General features: G+C 37.8%; 1 protein-coding gene across 1 annotated transcript in view; it reads right to left on the minus strand.

The window, feature by feature from the left end:
- The window catches only part of LOC140232159 (autocrine proliferation repressor protein A-like), a 190,564-nt gene extending 168,126 nt beyond the window's left edge, over nucleotides 1–22,438 (minus strand). The window contains exon 1 of the mRNA XM_072312303.1: nucleotides 22,252–22,438. Coding sequence (XP_072168404.1) covers nucleotides 22,252–22,438 — 187 coding nt within the window. The remainder of the gene's footprint in view (nucleotides 1–22,251) is intronic.
- Between the last annotated feature and the right edge of the window lie 307 nt (nucleotides 22,439–22,745).

Raw genomic sequence — 22,745 nt, forward strand, 5'->3', positions numbered from 1 at the left:
ATATAACTAACACTGTGAGACTTACTCGCCCCAAAGTGCTCTCATGTCTTAGTAATCATGCAATAATGGTTTCGTACCACGGCGGCGAGGTAGTACACGTATTGTACGAAACCATTATTGCATGATAACTGCGACCAGCAGCGTGCAGCCCCATACGCATACTGAGTAGCTAACTGCGACCAGCAGCCCCATACGCATAGCTAAATTGGGCTTCGCATTGTAGCTTACAGGATCATGACAGATGTAGTATCGCGGGTAAATATCAACTTAAAATCCACAAATTTCTTCAATTGGAAGACTTACCAGTTAAGTTGAAGTATTGAAAACAGGCTTTGGGCAACGTTTGGTTTTGCCAATAGTCCCTTTCTGTTCGAATTGATGACTGAATGTGACTCGGTCGAGAGGACCTTGGGAGAGCTACACTGAATAACGGCCAGCGCATGCGCACACAAACATCTTATCCGTTCATGGATTTGAAATTTGTTCGCATGTGATGTGTGCGTATGCGCTGGTCGTAGTAATCAGTGTATGTAGCTCTCCCAAGGTCCTTTCGACAGAGTCACATTCAGTCATCCATTCGAACAGAAAGGGACTATTGGCAGAACCAAACGTTGCCCGAATCCTGTTTTCAAGACTTCAACTTGATTGGTAAGTCTTCAAATTGAAGAATTTTTTGAATGTTAAGTTGATATTTATCCGCGATACTAAATCTGTCATGATCCTGAATGCTACAATGCGAAGCCCCATTACGCTATGCGTATGGGGCTGCTGGTCGCAGTTAATTGCATGATTACTAAGAAATGAGAGCACTTTGGGGCGAGTAAGTCTCACAGTGTTAGTTATATGAAAGGTACTTTAACCTGAAACACGGAAATTCAGGGAGAGGTACCAAAACTTTTTATTATCTTTAAGTGATTTCAAAGGTCAAATATACTTCATTCTGTAACCTCATTAGTGTATATGGTTTCACCACCATGTTTTGTACACACATGGGCCTCGATAAATGGATCATTTTGTAAAATAACAACGTTTTGTTCGGACGCCATTTTTGCTGTGCGAATGAGGTTCAAAGGTAAAATATTCTTTATTTTGTATCTTGCTTACTAAATGCTCAATCGGGGCCAGATATTGTACATAAATGGACCAAGGCGCCTGAATCATTTCATAAAACAACGACTTTTTACTCAGATGCCATCTAGGCTGTAGCGAGGTATATAGGGTTAAGGGTCAAGACTACTTTGTACTGTATCTTGGTAATAACATGCATTATCACTCCCATATTTTGCAACCATTTAGCCCATGGCATATGGATAGTTTCGTGAAATAACTTTGTAATCAGATGCCATCTCGGCTGTCTAAAGTAGAGTCAAGGATCAAACCAATTTCGTCCTGTATCTTGGTAAATACATGACATATTGCGCCATAGTTTGAACAGATATGGACCTTGTCAAGAGGATCATTTCATAAGATAATGGCTTTTTATCAAAATGAGGTTCATTTTCTCTCTTTGTTAACATAATATGCCCTTTCCATTTCAAATTTGTAGAGATGAAAGATTTGATTCCCTTTTCTTCAATGAGAATCTCACAAATCATTTGTATATCGGATCACCTAATTTGTCAGTCTTGACAAATTCTCGAATTTAGTTAGCCATATTTTTGTGCATAAAAATTCAGATTTCCTCTCTATAAAAGTTGCAAAATCTAAACCCAAATCAATTCTCTGACAAACAAATGCATATTGTAGTTCTTCAATCTCACTTTGAAGCAGATATCTTAAAGGTGTTGTTTACCATTGGGAGCAGTGATTTAAATCATAACTGTAGACGGTTTAGTCTAGAAACAATTCTATTATAACTATTTTTCACATTTTGTATATTTAACCATACTTAGCAATTATTGTACGGAATCAATTTTTAACACTAGTTATTTCTATCCCCAACTCACATTTAAGAACTATTTTGAAACACTAAAGCTGGGTAATTATTGTTTTATCTGCAAATGGTAAATAATGCCTTTAAAGATTACGATATATGTGTGCCACCAACGAACCCCGCAGGGGTACATCTTGAATAATTGCAAGATTATACTATTTTTTTCTACATGTAGAAGTTCTAAACACAAAAAAAAAATCGATGGACATGACATACCCATCTCAGTCACAATGTGATAGTGATAAAGAGAAGTTTGCTGAGATTACCGAGGAGTACTCATCTTAATCCATGAACCCTCAAATTGGTTTATTGGTTTACATTGGTGGTCTTGAAGACATTGTTAAAAACAAGAGTTGGATATCTTTATAGAAATATGTTTATATATTTAAAAGAGTAAGGAGTGATTGCTAAAATCACAGGTAACGCACCATTAACAAAAAAGACCCCCCCCCCCCCCACATACACACAACATATGTAAAGGTTAATAATCAAGTAGTCATAAACGAATACAAAATGCTTCGGGAACCATATTGATATCTTTGTATAGTGGTCATGGATGAAACCATCTGTAATGACATGATCAGAACATGAGACCAGATTCATAAGAATACCAGACAAGTTTCAACACGTATTGCAGCAGGCCACTAGGTACGCTATTTATTCCAGCCGAAATGGAGTAATTCACATTTTTTAGCCATAATTGGCGGCCATAAATCCATTTTGTATTTCTATTTGGCAACGTAAGAGTATCAGTGGTATCTTAGCTTGTTTTGCTTAAATTTCGGTTTAATGATGATATTAATTTTTTCAGAACGCGTACAAACACCACACGCGGCCATTTTGGATGCTACTGATTTTTGGCTGATTTGACAAATTTGCTCATGTGACTTGTAAAAAGAAATATGCATTATTACTTTTCGTCCTTGCGTTAATCCCCTGCTTCAATTTAGATCCCGGTAATTCACAATTTAGGACCCCTATGTACAAAAACATAGAGGAATTTCCGATTATATAGGTCCTATCTGAATATCTCAAAACTTTCGCAGATGCAAAAGTTGCATCAACCAGATTCGGCTCTACCACCCTTGTGAAATGGGATAAGACCATCAATTTATTTTCAATTTTTCAGAATTTATGAGGAAATATTCATATTAAAATTTCAATTTTTTTACAGCACTTTTGACAGTCATCTTGGACAACTCAACACTGGCGGATCCAGATGGGGGGGGGGGGCGCCCGATGCTCTTTATTTTTTGCGCGGAATTCCTGGATCCGTCCCGTGCTCAAATCCCTAAGGAATGCAAGAGATGCATTAGCCAGATGAGCTTCAGCTCTCATTCGACACAGCGTAAAACCATAACTAATATTCTTAATTTTTACGATTTAGAAAGAAAAATATTTAATGTACGTTTCTGATGGCCGTCTTTGGCAGGATCTTGAATATCTCAAAAGCCTCAAGGATTCAAGAGTTACATCATGCACATTCGGTTCAGCACCCTGAAAATGGGGTTAGAAAATCCCCTGCCTCAATTTAGATCACGGTAATTCACAGTTTAGGACCCCTATATACAAAAAACATAGAGGAATTTCCGATTACTTTTATGTCCTATCTGAATATCTCAAAACTTTCATAGATGCAAAAGTTGCATCAACCAGATTCGGCTCTAGCACCCTTGTGAAATGGGATAAGACCATCAACTTATTTCCAATTTTTTTAGAATTTATGAGGAAATATTCATATTGAAATTTCAATTTCTGACAGCACTTTTGGCAGTCATCTTGGACAACTCAATACTGGCGGATCCAGATGGGGAGGGGGGGGGGGGGCGCCCGGTGCTCTTTATTTTTTGCGCGGAATTCCTGGATCCGTCCCGTGCTCAAATCCCTAAGGAATGCAAGAGATGCGTTAGCCAGATGAGCTTCAGCTCATTCGAAACAGCGTAAAACCATAACTAATATTCTTAATTTTTACGATTCAGAAAGAAAAATATTTAATGTGCGTTTCTGATGGCCGTCTTGGCACGATCTTGAATATCTTAAAAGCCTCAAGGATTCAAGAGTTACATCATGCACATTCGGTTCAGCACCCTGAAAATGGGGTTAGAAAATACAATTTTTTAATTTTTTACCATTTCGAAGGAAATGCAAGGGGATTTTAAGGATGCAAGGATTTATCATGCTAATGCGGATTCAGCAACCTCGAAATAGGATAAAACCCACCAATCATTGTTTTCAAGTTTTCAAGATTCAGATTGAAATACATAGGAATTTCAAGTTTTGGTGGCTATTTTTGGCAGGCATCTTGAATATCTCAAAACCCTCAAGGATGCAAGAGTTGCATCATCCAGATTCGGATTCAGCACCGTCGATATAGGGTAAAACGATTTAAAAATGGGCAGACGGGGACAGACGGCAAAGCAAGATTTGGCCTATTAGGCTCCAGAGCGACGAAAAAGCGGATGATTTTCATGTTCACGTAAGCAGTTGGCACGTAACTAATAACTGTACTACTTAGTATAGGTTTTCCCTGTCAATTTCATACTTTTGTCATTCCAGTTCATTAATGCGCATTTAAATTCACACAGCACCAAAAAAAAAAAAAAAAAAAAAAAATCGAAAAAAATCGGGCATTCAAATTCAGAATCCGAGCAATAAATTTCATTTATTGGAGTTTTATTTCGTTTTCGTCAAATCATATTCACGCTTGGGCGTTCAATTTCCAAATGCGTGCATTCCATTTCCTATTCGTGCATTAAAATTCACGCGATAGTCATGTGATAGTCCCGATGAGCTTGTTTGGAGCGTTCAATTTCATTTTCAGGCGATCAAGTTCCTACTTCGTGCAATCAATTTAACGACGAAAATGGAGTAGACTTTTTTTGAGAAAGGAGAAAGTGCCTAATGTTTGTTTGTTTGTTTGTTCCATTTTCCATAGCTGGTTTTCCATGGGGTCCAGTTGGATGAAAGGTGGGACCATTTCATCGGGTTAAACACCCTGCTCTTTGCGATGAATTAATGAAGTGAGATATTTTAAGTACACAAGTTTTGTTTCGTTTTTTTTGTTTAAAAGATACTTTATTTACTGCAAATCATAAAATCAATCAGCAAATCAATATACATAAGGTACATAATCATGAACATGTGGGAAATATACAAAGTAAATTCAAAACAGGGTCGTTTCACTTGCATAAACAAAGATATAAAAGGAAATTAATGATATAATATACTGTATGCATTCTATGCGGCGGGGATTACAACAACAATTGTAGTTAAGAAGCAATTATACAGAGGGCCGCCATTGTAAGCATAGCTTGAAAAGATGGCCGGCCCGAGGAAAACATAGGGACGTACTAGATTCGTAACAGTACAAATTCTGCTGCGAAGATAGCAGGGGAAAATAAACTCTGATGTGTGATGGTGGTGAATGTGCGTGCAAGTGCTTGAAAGTGCACAAGGGCAGATAGGCTGGAATTTAGAAGAATTGAATTGGTTTGCTGGAAGAGGGAACGATATGCGATGTTGCTATCGGAAGACCAACATTAGTCATATGAATTATTTGTTTTTAGTTCGTATTTGAAGTATACTGTAATAAAATGTGCTTCTTTAAGTTTGCTTTGAATGAAAACAAGGAGGCACACTGCTTCAACTCCTCAGGAAGAGTGTTCCATGTATCCGGACCGTGATGTCTGATCGACTTTTGAGCAAGTAGAAGCTTTGGATTACTTAAATGAAAATCATGGGAACGACGGGTTGGGTATGAGTGAATATGGTCATTGGTTACTAAGGCATTATGAAAAAATGGTAATAAATTTCGAGTGTGTTTATACATAAATATGGCAGTTAGATATAAATGTATATCATGGGCCTTTAGAGTTTTTAGGCGATGAAATATGGGATCAGTGTGAGCCAAGAAATTTGAGTGTGCGCATATACGAAGAGCCTTTTTCTGGAGAATAAAAATTGTGTTCAATTTAGTTTTGCTACAGTTGTCCCAAACGATATTGCAGTACATTGCATATGGTAAAAATAAAGTGTTAAATAACATTATTAAAGTTTGATCATTCATTAAATACTTTATTCTCCTTAAAACACCAGTTGCTTTAGATATTGCTGTTGTAATATTCTGAAAATGAGTATTTCAAGTGAGATTACTATCTAGGGTCAGTCCTAGAAACTTGGTTGAATGTTTCTCATCAATGTTTGTATCATCAATATTCAATGAAAGCTTGTTACTTCTAAACCATTTCGATATGTTGCTTAATTCCATATTTAGTGTATCAACCAGTGTTGCAATATCCTTGCAGGAATAAAAAACGTTGGTGTCGTCTGCAAATAAGATGAAGTTCAAACGAGGAGAGGAATTGATAATATCATTAATGTAAATCTAAAAAAGTAGGCGCTCGAGGATAGATCCGTGAGGGACACTACATGACACGTTAGAATATAATGAGTGACTGGATTTGAATGCAACATATTGTTTGCGATGACTTAGATAACTTCTGAACCACGACAAAATAATCCCTCTCACGCCATAATTATATAATTTTTCAAGTAAAATGTCATGATCAATAGTGTCAAATGCCTTACTATGGATCCATAAAAACTCCAATTATGTGCTCCTTTTTTAATAGTCAGCGCATCAATAATATTGTCGACAGATTTGATTATAGCATAATCGGTAGAAAATCCTTTCCTAAAACCAAACTGGTTCGCATTTAATATTTCATTTTCAATCATAAACGAGTAGAGACACTTGTAAACTACTTTTTCTAAAATTTTCGATATTACAGGTAATAATGAGATGGGTATATAATTTTTCACCATTGAACATTGTCGAATGTATAACGCAAAACCGGGCGTAGGCGTGTACGTACGTCGCCTACGGTTCCTATGCATAAGCTCCCTTTCTGTGAGCGCTGCTAGCAGCACAATGTACTGCACAGATCAATGCTGTTTCTACGAACACTGAACAGTTACGTTGCTTTCTCATCGGCGCGACGATTGCAACCACTTGTCTTGAGAATTCTCCTTACTGTGAAAAAAAAAAAAACCATCCAGGTACAATAACTTCAGTTTCCTCCTTAGCTCTGTAATAACCGCAGTAATGTGTATTCTCTAAAATATTGTCATGATCATGCTTAAAGTTCACGCTATTTCATAACATTGAGCATCATTAAGAATAAGGTACCATTCCACAAACAAACTACTAAATAACTGATTATAAATATACCCTTAAATGTACAAATATATTTCACATTTCGTTTTGTGCTACCATGCGCTGGAAAAACAAAAAACAGAAACGTGCGTTAGGACTCCAAGACACTTCGCGTGATTCAAACACATAGGTACTGTCACGGCTTCAAAAACCGCTGCATAAAAATGTACATAATTTGCATAGATGGTACACAGAATCCTCAGCAGCGGTCCGACGGGACGTATTACGTTCCGCCCGGCCTGCGCCGTGCTAACCTCGGCATCGCCCTCCCGATGTTTTACCCAAACTGCTGCCGAAGTCGCGCGTGCGGTTCCATCCTTCCGCGATTATCGCGGATTTATCCGCTATATCGTCTTTATGATCGAATCGCGATATCGTCGCGCTATCGTTATCGTGATTATTCATACATTGCGATTGACAGGTTGGGAACATGAGGACAAGTTCACCTTCATAGACATGTGGGTTGAGTGAATGCAGCAATATTAGTAGAACACGTCAGTGAGAGGTTGAGGAAAATCGGACAATCCTTTCAAAAGTTTTGAATATTTTAAGTTCCTGCTCAGCCACGGCTGGATGAGAAGACTACAATAGCTTGTGATGTCACATGTGTACAACGATTTAAAGAAAGTCTAAAGAACATATTTTCACTTTTCTCCCATAACAAAAGAACACTTACCTTCTCTCTTTCAGATGGCAAGGGGAATAATATTACCCTTTATATACATCAGTAACAAGTGGAAGAAATGTGCACTTTATTAGAAAATAAAGTTTTGTGAAATTCTCTTTTTATTTTCTTTATATCGTTGTACGCATGTGACATCATGCACTGTAGTAGTCTTCTCATCCAGCAGTGATTGTGTGGATACTTTAAAAATTCATAACTTTTGAACGGATGGTCGGATTTTCATCAAAGTTTAACTGATGTGTCCTACTAATATTGTTGCATTTATTCAATCCACATGTATATGAAGGTGGACTTGTCCTTTGTAATCTTAAAGATCTACAGAAGGCTTTTATAACAAGTCGATAGCATCATAGGTTTATATAGACCCCCTTCCATAAAATATCACCTTGAAATGTTAGGGCAAAGCTCTGATAGTGAATTCGAATGACCGGATTTTTTTATTTAATTGCTGATTCCGTGCTGCTAGCGTGGAACGCGTGAAATCGAATGCTCGGAATAGGAACTTGAATGACAAAAGCATGAAAATGACAGGGAAAACCTACATTAACACTTGTTATAAAATGGGTTCAAGAATTTAGCCAATTGGAAGCGCTGAAATGAGTCACGTGTGCGTGCATTAATTTCTCACTAACATGCACGGCCTGACGTCACAATGTTTACACTAGCAGTGCGCACTCAATCAGTTGTTACAAGTGCGTCGCGCGCTACTATACGCGCTGTCAATCCTGTAAACAACTTCTAGTTCGGGCTGCCGGCCGGCCTTTCTTGTGCATAACATGTGTGGCGTACGTATACTCTTATACGTACAGTACTTATGTGCGGGATTTCCGAGTGCGACGTGCGTAAATGTTTGGGACGAACATCTTCGGACATCTTGATTCTTGAGCGAGTGCTACATGTAGCTGACTGGTATTGACCCACAAAGGTACGTGAAAAATGCTGTTAGTTTTCGACCCATTTTATAAAACAAATGATGCACAGGATTATTTCGTGGCGTTAGTGGAGATGCAGCTCACTCTCGGGTATTTACAATGTAGTACAACATGCACTCGGCTTCGCCTCGTGCATGTTTCACAATTGTAAATACCCTCGAGTGCGCTACATCTCCACTAACGCACTCTATCCTGTGCATCATTTGTATACTAGCATCGCGAGAATGTGAGAAAATCCACGGTCGATCAAGCGTCGTGCTATAGTGCGGGCGGGACGCGCCTTCTTTTCCGCAACCAAGCGAGAGATTATCTCGTGAATTATGAATAACTCAGCGCACCTGCCACAACATGTTGGCCTACCGAGTGCACATAGAAACGTGTATGTGTGTGTGTGTTTTTTTTTATGTGTATGATACGTACATGCCTGTATGTGTACGTATTTGTGATGTCACGTGTAAACGCTTGCACAAATTGTCTATGTACTCCTGGAGCAAGCGTGTTTTAGTAACCATGGACATAAATTTAAAGTTAGTTTTACAACAGTTTATCCTTCTTCAGCTTCAGCCGGAAAGTGTATCCGTGCACTTCGGTGCAAGAAAAAGTAGGCGACATCTGTACTTCCTAAAACTTTTCCTCTTTCGATCGTGTGAGTAGCTTAGTTATTGATATTAGTAAAGTATCGATAATATGACAAGGGTCTTTATAAACTGGAAGTAAAAGCAGAGAAGATTTCCGTAATGAGATATAAAAAATCATGTAAATGCATATTCATTTTGAAGCAAATTGCTCACCCAGCAGAGAGCTCCATATTTTAGAAGAACTATAACGCGCTCAAACAGGACGTCATACACTTGTAAAACACGATCAATTTGCATAGATTTTACATGGTTGCACTGTTTTAGAATGGAAGAAGCAGAGAAGGAATATGAGAAGAGCAGAAATTAAACACGCATAGGATATAGGGTTCCGCAGCCTACATATGGGGATGACAATGCAGGAGAGCGTCGGATGCTGGAATTCACCAGAGATGAGGTCAGAAATGAGATACGGAAGAGCGCTTCCGGAAAGGCTGCAGGACCAGATGGTATACTGGTTGAGATGATACAAGCATCTGAAGACGAAATCCTTGACACAGTCACAGAGATGATGAACGCAGTATATCAGGAAGGACGTATACCAGGTACAGATCAATCTTCATTGCTCTACCGAAAGAAAGCAGGAACCACCAAATGTGAGGAACACCGAACCATCAGTTTGATGAGCCATTTAACCAAGATTCTTGTTCGTTTGCTAATAAACCGGATAAGAGGTCGAACATGCAATGAGATTTCACAGCAACAATATGGATTTGTTCCAGACAGAGGAACACGGAATGCGATCTTCGTCATTCGCCGCTTGGCAGAAAGAGCTATAGAGAAGCAGCAACATCTGTATGTATGTTTTATCGACTACACGAAGGCGTTTGATAAGGTTAAACATGAAGAATTGTTCAAGACACTCGACGAGCTAGACATTGATGACGAAGATAAAAGGTTATTGGCAGACCTGTACTGGAGGCAATCAGCTGCGGTACAGCATGATGGAGAAGTTGGTGATTGGCAGGATATTGAGCGAGGTGTGCGACAAGGATGTGTCGGTTCGCCATACATGTTCAACTTATACACAGAGTCAATTGTGCGACAATTGGACGAATTACCTGGCTTTGCAATCGGGGGCAGTCAACTCACAAACATGAGGTACGCCGGTGACACGGTGATCCTAGCTGACAGTGCAGAGAAACTGTAGAGGTTGATGGATGTTGTCTCCAGAGCAAGCGAGGAAAAGGGGCTATCGATTAACATCGCGAAATCAGTAACTATGGTCTTCAGCAAAACTGCGCAGCCACCTCGATATTCGATAATGATAAATGGACAAGAGCTGAAGCAGGTGTCATCTTTCAATACCTCGGTAGCCTGCTGACTTCAGACAGCCGCTCAGAAAAAGAAATCAGGCGTAGAATTGGCACTGGAAAGATAGCGTTTCAGAACATGCGCAAGGTGATGACGAATCGCAAATTGTCCATCGCCACAAGGAAACGGTTCTTGAAGACATACATATGGTCGGCTATGACGTATGGCGCAGAGACATGGACAGTTAACAAGCCGATGAGACACAGAATAGAAAGTTTCGAGATGTGGTGCTATAGCAGAATGTTGAAAATATGGACAGAAAGAAAATCAAACACAGAAGTACTAGAAATGGTGTCGACTGAACGTGAGCTGCTCTCCACCATCAGGAAACGCCAGATGCAGTTTTTGGGCCATGTCGTGAGGAAGAGGCAAACTGAACATCTAGTCCTCACTGGATTTGTAAACGGAAAGAGATCACGTGGACGACAGCAAATCACTTTCCTTTCCGCAATGGCTGGATTATAACTGGCGAGAGAGGATCTACATTGCTGCATTCGTGCGACGATAGAGGGAGATGGAGGAGGCACACTGCATCAGTGATCGCCAACGGGCAGTGACGTCCACGGCAGAACAAAGAGAGGATATTTCTATCATTTCAGTAACATTTCTAAATCAAAGAAAATACCATAAGCTGCTGCAGTATGGAGGGAATTTTTTTTTCAAACAATCCACATTCGAAATATTACTTGCAATGGCAGATAACGAGGAAAGTGATTCCACCTGTGCAAACAACCGATCTCCCATGACTTCGTAATTTTTGGAACAAGTAGTTCATCACAATGTAAATTGAATTAATCGTGAATAACTACAGATTGCCTGATTGAGTGAACTATATTAGATAAGAGGGAATAAAGAATACGCACAGATGTCACAAAGAAGTTTCTGGCAGATTATTTCTTTTCATCTAATAGGCTATCCATTTATACCTAGGTTGATATATTTGGGGGTTGTGCACTCACGTCTCTAAATGTTATTTTTGGTTATCATCAGTCATGTGAAATTGTCTTATGTAAGACGTTTTGTGATATTTCATAGTTTTGTTAGTTTTCAAAACTGTGTAATATGTCTTTATTTTGTGTGTTATACTAGGTAGTGTTAGAAAAAAAAAATATTTCCCACTTCTGATCCTTAATACACTTACTTTCAAAAGTATATATCAGGGGGGCATTTCATGAAGGAACTTGTCGGATAAAATATCTGACAAGTCAATCATATCCGACAAGTTTTGAGAAATTCTTTAGTCTGATTGGCTGATTTCTCTGAACTTGTCGGATATAATTGACTTGTCGGACATTTTATCCGACAAGTTCCTTAATGAAATGCCCCCCCCCCCCCCCCGATAGCACTGTCATTGGTATAATCTGAGTAATAGCTGAATAGGGTACAATTTAGTTGAGTGATTTGAATTTATGATGAAGATTATTTATTTTGCAGCAGAGGTCCACCTGTTCATTGAAAAAAATTGAACTCGAGCGTCACGAAAAGGAATGTTCAGGCACATGTCCCTCGGATAGAACATAAAATGGTTGTCCCATGTGTGAGAGAGTCACAATTCAGTTGATTTAAATATGAAAGCATAAATCATTTCATTAAATCCATGATTAATCTTAAAGTTGTTCCAGATTCTGGTCAAATTTTAACCCTCTGTACTAAACTTGAACACTACACAGGAACAAATGATGTGTATGTGAGTGTGTGCTTACAATTACTCAAAACAATGGACATGAATACCACCTTGGCGTTCTTGTATTTTTTGTATGGAACATGCATGATTTCGTGGTGTGCTATAGGGTCTATTGTGTAATTCGTTCGTGACCATTCTTGTTAATCTCATCTGAACCCCTTAGAACTGCTTTTATTCTTGAGTAAGTGTCAGTATCACTGTGAAGCTATTAGCAGTTACTCAAAGCCTCTAACAATAGGTCTAACATTTGGCTTACCAATATTACCATAGCAGTTGTCTTTTTAAAAAAAATCTTCATTTCCATAATTTTTCTTCTCTTTCGCCAATGTCAAACTTTTAGCATACTATTCTGGCACGGCGTCAAGTTTTTTTTTTCCCAGCATACATGTTGTTGACAAGTCCAGGGTCATGATCTTGGTATGACAGTCAAATTGCCTCCTCGCTCGGCGCAGCAGAGCGTAGTTTTTGAATGTTTCAAGGAGATTTAAATTCTAATTCTCTATGTTGTTAGAATGATCCTGTACCCAGCCCTGTGCTTGCACAATCTTCAGTACTTCACGATGTCATGCCGGCGGCCACAGAAAGCACGTCTCAGAGTTGCGTACACGTGGAGAGAGCTTAGTGTGCACAGACGATTTGTATACGTGTACACACCAAAGAGGTTCTAAAACCCCTTTGGTACACACACATGCACACACACACACACACACACACACATCATATCATACACAGTACCATAACTCTTTTTAGGGGCTTCTCGTCCTGCGTAATGAATATTCACGAATGGCTTGCACTTTTGGCGAGGTGTACGATACAATATAATATAATGAATAATCATGAGATAATCTCTCGCTTGGCTACGGAAAAAAAGGCGCGGGCGGGCGGGCGCGACTGCGCTGCCGCGTGTACGTACCGTACACGTACCGTACCGTACACGTACCGTGCACTCTAGATGCGGAGGACGTTCAAACCAAGAGCTATGATATCTTATCAGACCATAGACTTACAGTTGAAATCAACTATATAATCAATTTTAACTGTTCATAAAACTGTGAACTTTTAAGAGGATTGCAAGTTCAAATGACATTTCAAACTGTATCAATTTTTCAAAAGATAAACTCTCTAGATCTAGTAAATATACATAATTATGCAGAAATGATAGCAGTTTCAGAAAGCGCTTCCTCGCCAAAATCGGAAAATGACTCTAGATCTGATTTATGATAATGATATGCAGAGAAGTCATAAGTAGGAAACAGCACCACTAGCCCACATCGACCGAACTAAATGTGTATACACTATGCATGCGAATCGCACATGAAAGATGTTACTTGGATGAGCATTTTTTGTTTTGAAAATTTAAGCAGTTTTAGTGTGATATGATCCGATTTCTACAGTGTTTAGGTAATTATAGTCTTCGAAAGGGACCACAATACCAGTTTCATAAAATCATGTGATGTTAAACTAGAAACAAGGAAGAAAATTTCAGACGTGTTCTGGCTTACTTTGTTACCAATCGACAGTGCAATCCGACGAGCGCGGCCGAGTTCGTGTCATGCGGAATGCCAAACTGCGTGTGGCCAAACTTTCTTTGGTATGTTCGGAACACTTCAAAGAAGATTAAAATGTGTAGATTAATTTGTGGCCTTGAAGAAAAGCGTTTCTCTTGTCGATTTAAGTTAAAACTATTTTCAGTTACTAGTACAACAATCAACGAATGAAAGCACCAACAATCGCACATTCTACGCAACGAACTTTTTTAATCGCCGAGCCCGGTTCTTCTTTTACTGTTGTAGTGCTGCGGTGTGCCCTGGTAACAGCTTCATGCTTGACTGCAGTTGAGCCTGATGAGGCTGACTCTTCAACAAGAACGTAAATTCCAATCTCAAAGGAAAGGAGCATACCTCAAAAAACAAGGGTATGTGGGCCTATGCACCGATGGTAGCTGTCTCTTTCCGCTGGGCTTCTAATCTAACGTTGGAATTGTAGAAACATGCATTGCTGGCCCAGGATAGTAGAGACAAATCCTCTCGTATCACTTGAGCACTACGAATCTATACTATGATCCACTACATATCACGGCGGTCAGTAAATTTTCAGCTAAAAACGCCCTGCAAAGAGCATTTCAGCCTTACTGAATCAGCTCAAGTGGATGTTCAAATCCATTCCAGAATAATGTTTGGTTTACCGAATTTATGAAATAATCCGAAAAAAAAAGGTTTCTCTTGCACAATTCTCTCAGCTGCCTTCCACAGCACACTTCAATTCAGGTGTTGCTGTGAACCTGGCTGTGGACGTAGTGTTGGTGCTATCAGCTGTGCGTAATTTGGCCGAATGCATCAAACCAGCAATTGCTTGTAAGCAATTACAGTATGACTGAATTTATTGAATCTCTTTTTATTGAAATTACAGTTCCTGGTAGTTAAAATGTAATCTTAGGTGTAGTGTATAGACCTCCTAGCGCGAATATCAAATCATTTTTAGATTATATTGCGGATTTGATGAAAAACCCAGTTTTCATTCATAAAAGATGCTTCATAATGGGAGATTTCAATATAGATTTATTAAAACAAAATAATATTTCACAAGATTTTTTGGAAACATTTTTATCTGCTTCCTTCCTACCTTTGATATCTAAGCCCAAACGTATAGTTAATGAATCCGCCTCCCTTATTGATAATATTTTTTGTAAAATTAAATATTGCCTTCTCCCGATTCCCTTATATTACTTTCAGATATTGCAGATCATTTCCCCATTTCGACTAGTTTCTTTTTAAATGATACTATTGAAAATAAATCTAGTTGTTTACGAAGACGAAGAATTACAAATGAAAATGTAGCAAGTCTAGGTGCTAGCTTAGACATGATGGGCTGGTCTTCTATTTTTGACACAAATGATGTTAATTTGTCTTTTCAATATTTTATGCATATTTTTTTCAACTCTTGGATATTCATATTCCAAAACGTAGAGAAAAACCATCCAACTACAAAAAAAGTACCCAGGCTTCCTTGGATTTCTAGATCACTCTTGCGTTCAATAAATAGAAAGAACAATTTATATTACAAATTCAAAATTAAACCTACTGAGCAATCAAAACTAAAATATACTAGTTATAAAGACACTTTAACAAAAATTATACGTATTGAAAAGAAAACATATTATACCAAGCAGTTACAATTTTATAGCCATGATATTCATAATACATGGAAAGTTTGAAAGCAAGCAGTGAATATATCAAGTAATAAGTCTAATATTACTAAAATTAGATTTGATTATGAAATTTTTGAAGACTCTCATCAAATTTGTAATATTTTGAATTATCATTTTTCTTCAATTGGGGAAAATCTTGCAAGCAACATACCTTTCAACTAAACATTTTTCTGAGTATCTAGGTCCATCAAATTCCAGCTCAATGTTTCTTAGTCCAACATATAGTCAGGAGATAATCAACAATGTTTCTGATTTTAGCTCCAAAAAAAAAAAGTGCTGAACACGATGGCATCAGTATTGCGGATCCTTTAGCTCCCATATTCAATTAATCCCTTTTTAATGGTATTGTCCCTGAAAGTATGAAAATAGCAAAAGTCATCCCTTTGTTTAGAAAAGGTGACAAATTAGATGTCAATAATCATAGACCAATTTATTTGTTATGTACATTCTCCAAAATTCTAGAAAAAAATTGTTTACAGAAGAACTATTACTTTTTTGAAATTAAATAATATACTCTCAAATTCTCAATTTGGATTTCGGGAAAAACATAGCAACACACATGCATTATTGAGTTTTGTAGAAAAAGTGGCACATGCTATCGACAAATTTTCACATCTCATAGGTTTGTTCCTGGACTTCTCCAAGGTCTTCGACACTATTAATCATGATATTTTACTTAATAAACTACACCATTACGGAGTGCGTGGGAAGGCCTTGGAGTGGTTCAGGAGCTACCTCATGAACAGGAAGCAAAATGTCTCTTTAAATGGTTGTTATTCTCAAATGTCAAATGTCAAATGTCAAATGTGGGTCCCACAGGGAAGTTTATTAGGTCCGCTTCTGTTTCTTCTTTATATAAATGATTTCTGTAGATCATCAGATGTTCTTTCTTTCATTCTCTTTGCGGATGATTCAAATTTATTTTTTTTTTCGCATAATAATCCTCTTACCCTTGTAAATACATTGAATTCTGAATTAGAAAAAGTTGCTCAATGGATAAAAGCTAATGAATTATCTCTCAATCTTAAAAAACAAAACATATGCTTTTTAGCAACTCCATAGAGGCACTACCTGTTGAAATTGTCTTTGATGGCACTCCAGTGGAAAATGTTTCTCATGTCCAATTTCTGGGAATAACAGTTGATAATAAGCTTTCATGAAAATTTCATATTGATAGTATATGTAAGATTATTTCACGAGATATTGGTATACAGTACTTAACAAGATTAAATTTTGTCTTCCTTTGTCGTCCCTGCTTACATTATATTCATCCCTCATATTGCCTTATTTAAATTATGGTATTCTTGTGTGGGGAAATACATATCAAACACTTGCGTATTATATGACACACTGCATTTTTGTCTCATACTGATCCGTTTTTTTTTTTATGAAATATTTAAAACTAAAGATTTGTATTTGTTTAATTCAGGACAATTTATGTGTAACTATTGTAAAACAATCTTCCAAATATATTTGAAACAATGTTTTCAAAAAATCAATCCGTCCACAATTATCCAACAAGGCGATCCAATGAATTCCATTTGCCATTTTTTAGGACTTTGCTGGCTCAGCACACCTTTATCAAAGTATTGGAACTCACTTCCCAACCACATAGTATCAGCACGAACTTTGAATTCTTTCAAGAACAAATTGAAATAATTTCTATTGAAATCTTATGATACACAACCAAATTAGGTTAGTTTTTATTGTCCCAATCAAGTCATCTTTTTCACAAGTATTAAGCAATCATACAAAAACATTTTTTTTAAAGAAAAATAATCCGTCAAACATAAGTTTTCCTCAGATATTACTTTTATTGTACAATATAGCAGTGTGTATATCTTCTTTTTCTTTTTTTTTATACATTCATACCGGTAAATGTAACAATCCTTCGCAATATCAATCCAGGGAGCGTTTCATCATTACACTTACATCATTAAGTCCAGTCTGCTTGTGTCCACGATGGTGCGTGTTGTACCATAGTCTCTTTTTTTTTCTTTTTTTCCTTTTTTTCCCTTCCTAAGTTGATTTCATGTCAATTGACATTGGTTTCTTTGATTTTGTGTATGTATTTTCCGAGGGTCCCATACCCTACAAGCTTTGCTTTTTAGTGGGACCCTCCATTTCCATTCCAATCCTTGTATTATGCATCTGTATATACCTTAGAAAACGAATTTATGTTTTTACTCGTGATCACATGAACGTTTTCCTTGAAAATGTTACAAATATGTTCTGTTAATGCATTGTATAAAATTTTCACTGTTTATTTAATGGAAATGAAAATAAAGTTGAAAGTTGAAAGTTTAATTGCTTCAAACAAAAACACAAGATCGTCTAACAATTTAAGGACTAGCTCAAGCAATTGCTTAAATCCATATGCATAACCTTTTGCTTGTACTTATACCATTTGCTTGTCCCGCACAAGCAATTGCTTGCGTTATCAACAAAAGGGACGTCACGCCTTTGGGAACACAAGAACAAAGGCAGTATACAAATGATGCACATGACAGAGTGGATCGGTGAGAATTGGATTCGCCAGTTTAACTTTGGAACTGTTTAAACCCACGAGCGCAGTGAGTGGGTTTTACACTGTTTCAAAGTTAAACGAGAGCATCCAATTCTAATTGATCCACGAAATAGGCCTGTGTATCATTTGTGTTATGAAATGGGCCAATAAATTCAAGAAATACAACCATTTTCCCCATCATGCATCCGCTACACCTACAACACTGTACAAGACTAAAGCCATGCGTTCGGATTTTGATCATAAATTTATGAAATACAGCCATTTTCCCCATCATGCATCCGGTACACCTACAACACTGTACAAGACTTAAGCCATGCGTTTAGATTTTACCGGATGCATGGCCATGCGTTCGGCCTTTACCGGACGCATGACTCAGTGTGGATCAGTGAAATTCAATGAATCACAATTGACCAATCAGATTGCAGAGAATCTAAATCCCATTTTATAACATGTATTTGAAAGGGCATGTGTGTGCGGAAACATTTCCTGACATAGCAGAAGAGCTATGAAATGACAATCATAAATACACACACAGACGCACAAACACATTTATACACACGCACGTAATGGCTGATTCCCATCACTGCTTATTGTAGCCCGGATCTGCCAGATTGCAAGTAGTGAGAGGTCTCCTTGCTCTCCACCAAAGTCAGACATCCTACCTGTTTTCCATCACATTTTGCGTGCTAACCAGTGGACATTCCCTTTGTGGAAACGAGAAGGTTTCTTACACTACTTAGGAGTAATTTCTTGTAGATTTATACCACTCCTGCACAAGTGTGTTCTTTCTTTTATGATTGTGAAAATAATGCTTAAAAGGGAACGTCCCAGTTAGGCAAAATCTCAAACCCATTTTACAGAGCTTGGAAAATCGCAAAGCAATTGCTTGCAAGAACAAGCAAAATGTATGTTTTATACATACGTTTTTAAGTAAATGCTTGGTCTCTAAGCAATTGCTTGCGGACAGCAAGCACAAGCACAACTGCAAGCACAAGCACAACTGCTTGCTGGCAAAAGCTTCTGCTCGCAAGCAATTGCTTGTTTTTATGCATACTAATTCGAGTAAAAGGCTAGCACAAGCAATATTGTTAGCGTTTGAGCATCTGGCCCATTGCAGCTAGCAGCTGATATAAACGTGATTTGATTTGAATTGAAGTGGTTTATTGATATCAACATCGTCGCAGCCAAAGGCCGAATCGCGAGATTAATATTGCACATAATATATATTTCAGACTGACAAAAACAGTTTTGTTGTCTCGCCTCCCTCTCTCCCTCTCCTCTCCCTCTCCCTCTTCCACTATCTCTCTCTCTCTCTCTCTCAATACACTATTCATTAATATATAATAACATCGATATCTATATCAAATCAAAATCACTCAATATCACCCAAAATAGTAATTCTTCTAATGCTTGTATATGTATAACAATAAAAGATATTTTCTATGTAATACATAATCATAAATATCTCATAATTTTGGAATTTTCAAAAAGATACACAACCCATGATTAAACTCAGTGACAAGAGCCCAAAAGTGTGAAATAACAAATTTAAAAAAAAAGAATTCTTAGATACAACTATTACAAAATAAAATCATAACCCCTGTATATCATATATCTATCAGTAAAACAAAAATACAATATGCATAAAAAAGCATTATAAGTATTCACTTCTATTCTCCTTCAATATCCTATGATATCAAATCCAGATTAAATTCAAAATCATATGAAATACAACATTCTTTTAGACACGCATAAAAAATATACAAAACTGACTAAAATAAATAAAACAGATAAACAGACTTCACTACGGTCATATTCATGCATGAGATTTGCGGCAGCACTCAACGGCAGCACTCAACTACTACCGGCCTACTCGTACAAGATACTTAATAGCAGAACCGGGCTTCGCGATGAAAAGAGTTCGTTGTGTAAAACATGCGATTGTTGGTGCTTTAATTGATTGTTGTTACTGAAATTAGTTTTAACTTAAATCGACAAGGGAAACCCATTTCCTCTTCATGGACACAGATTTATCAAAACATTGTAAATTCATCTTTGAAGTGTTCCGAGCATACAAAAGTGCAAAGAATGTTTGGCCACACGCAGATACTTTGCATTCCGCACTAAGCGAACCCGGCCTCGCTCGTCGGGTTGCACTGTCGCTTGGGGAAAAAATCAGTCAGAACATGTTTGAATTTTTCTTCCTTGTTCCTGGTTTAACATGATGAAATTGGCATGGTGGTACCTTTCGAAAACTGTAATTCCCTAAATCTACTATAGAAATCGGAACATCTGACACTAAATGTGCATTTATGTGACAAACAATAATCCTCCAAGTGGCATCTTTCATGTGCGATTTCGCATGGAGAGTGTAATACACATTTATCTTGGTTTGTGCGTGCCAGTTGTGTTGTTTCCTACTTGTGACGTCTCTGCATAAAATTAGATCCAAAGCCGTTTTCCAATTTCGGCGAGGAAGCGCTCTCTGAAACTGGTATGTTTGTAATGTTATTTCTTATTTATGTCTAGTGAAAGACGAATGTTTTATACTAAATCTGGAGAGTTTATCTTTCAAAAAATTGAAACAGTTTGACATTTCAAATAAATTTGCAATACCTCTTTTAAAAGAAAATAAACCTGATTTGATCCTAAAAGTGCAGCCTTTCATTTCGACGAACAAGAACCACGAGCCAAACCAGCTAGTTTCAGAAAAACCGCCGGAAGAAAATTGACACCGCACTTCAATAGAATATCGCAGGCCTTCGATCGTACACCGAGCCCCAAAAATTCGGAAATATAGCAAAATCTCCACAAATAAGCTGACAACATGGACATCTTAATGCCAATTTTGAAACTTTTCTTCTCAAAGAATAATACCAAATCTAGTAACATTCCTAGCAAAATATTTTTAGGTTTCAAATTCTGCCCGAAGGTTTGTAGGGAAAAAAATGACTTGGAGATTCAACAGGGTGTGCGGAGAAGATGCGCACAACTTTTTCGTAATATGTGTGCTCCTGCTGTCGTGTCCGTACCACAAGCATAGGGTACCAGTTAACCTATTGCTTGTGTATTTGTGTGACTAATCGAGCTCCTTGTAATGTCACTGTAAATATGTTATTCAAACATTGTTCAAACTCACCCAAAGTATATCTCACAAACCGTTGCTTCCATTGCTTAGTTCCTAAGTCCGTTAGAAGTTGTCATTTTGAAACTTTAATTCCAAATAACTCGATCGCTAATACAATCTCCACTACAGTCATTTTGGAGTGCTGTTGCCATGAAAACACTTGAACGCATGGCATTACGAACAACCTTTGATTTTAAGAACAACCCGAAACCTTTCGTTAAGTTACACACGAATTGTTGCACTTACGAACAACTCAAATCTTTATGAAACTGCTCAAGTTGTTTGTAACTTTACGCTCGACTTTACGAACGACTTTGTGAAACACCCCATTTTGAAACTTTAATTCCAAATAACTCGATCGCTAATACAATCTCCACTACAGTCATTTTGGAGTGCTGTTGCCATAAAAACACTTGAACGCATGGCATTACGAACAACCTTTGATTTTAAGAACAACCCGAAACCTTTCGTAAAGTTACACACGAATTGTTGCACTTACGAACAACTCAAATCTTTATGAAACTGCTCAAGTTGTTTGTAACTTTACGCTCGACTTTACGAACGACTTTGTGAAACACCCCATTTTGAAACTTTAATTCCAAATAACTCGATCGCTAATACAATCTCCACTACAGTCATTTTGGAGTGCTGTTGCCATGAAAACACTTGAACGCATGGCATTACGAACAACCTTTGATTTTAAGAACAACCCGAAACCTTTCGTAAAGTTACACACGAATTGTTGCACTTAAGAACAACTCAAATCTTTATGAAACTGCTCAAGTTGTTTGTAACTTTACGCTCGACTTTACGAACGACTTTGTGAAACACCCCAAGGCGTCGGGCTACTCGGCCCCTGTAAAATAAAATCAACGCACTATACGCTAAAGATTAGCATTTTTGGCATGGTGGTATTGTTGCTATTGCTAATAGTTGTTATTTTAGTTAATTCCTCATACGACTCTCGTGGTATGTTCGTGAATATACTCACATGTCAACCACTTCTGCGATGTCATGTTGATAACGTATGCGATATACTCTCCACTTACGCGGTGCTCACTAAGCACATCATACCGGTAGTTTGTGTCAGGCATGTTGACGTAGTCATCCAGTGGTGTCGCGTAGGAACCAGCGACAAAGCAAATCATCAGCAACGCTGCATAGAAGCTGGAAGCCATCGCTACATCGGTGGCATGGAAGTGTAAAGGACCTAATGACGGAAGAATAGGGAAAAGGTACTGAAAACTCTCCAATTAACAGCTTCTGACGATTAAGATCGAGAGGCATGTGCACGTCTTCAACGTGTTCAGGAAAAGTAAACTGCGTGTTCACTGATTAGACAATATCTCTGAAGATTGTGTGCTTACGAAATCCACGACCATTCTAAGTGTTCTGATAGTCATGCAATTATGATAAGAAGATGAAATTAGACTTTGACTTCCTAGGTAAGTCAGCTTGGAACCTGGACACGGTAACCATTGCCCG

This window comes from Diadema setosum, chromosome 8 (genome assembly GCF_964275005.1).
Source record: "Diadema setosum chromosome 8, eeDiaSeto1, whole genome shotgun sequence".
In the NCBI taxonomy this organism is placed as follows: Eukaryota; Metazoa; Echinodermata; class Echinoidea; order Diadematoida; family Diadematidae; genus Diadema; species Diadema setosum.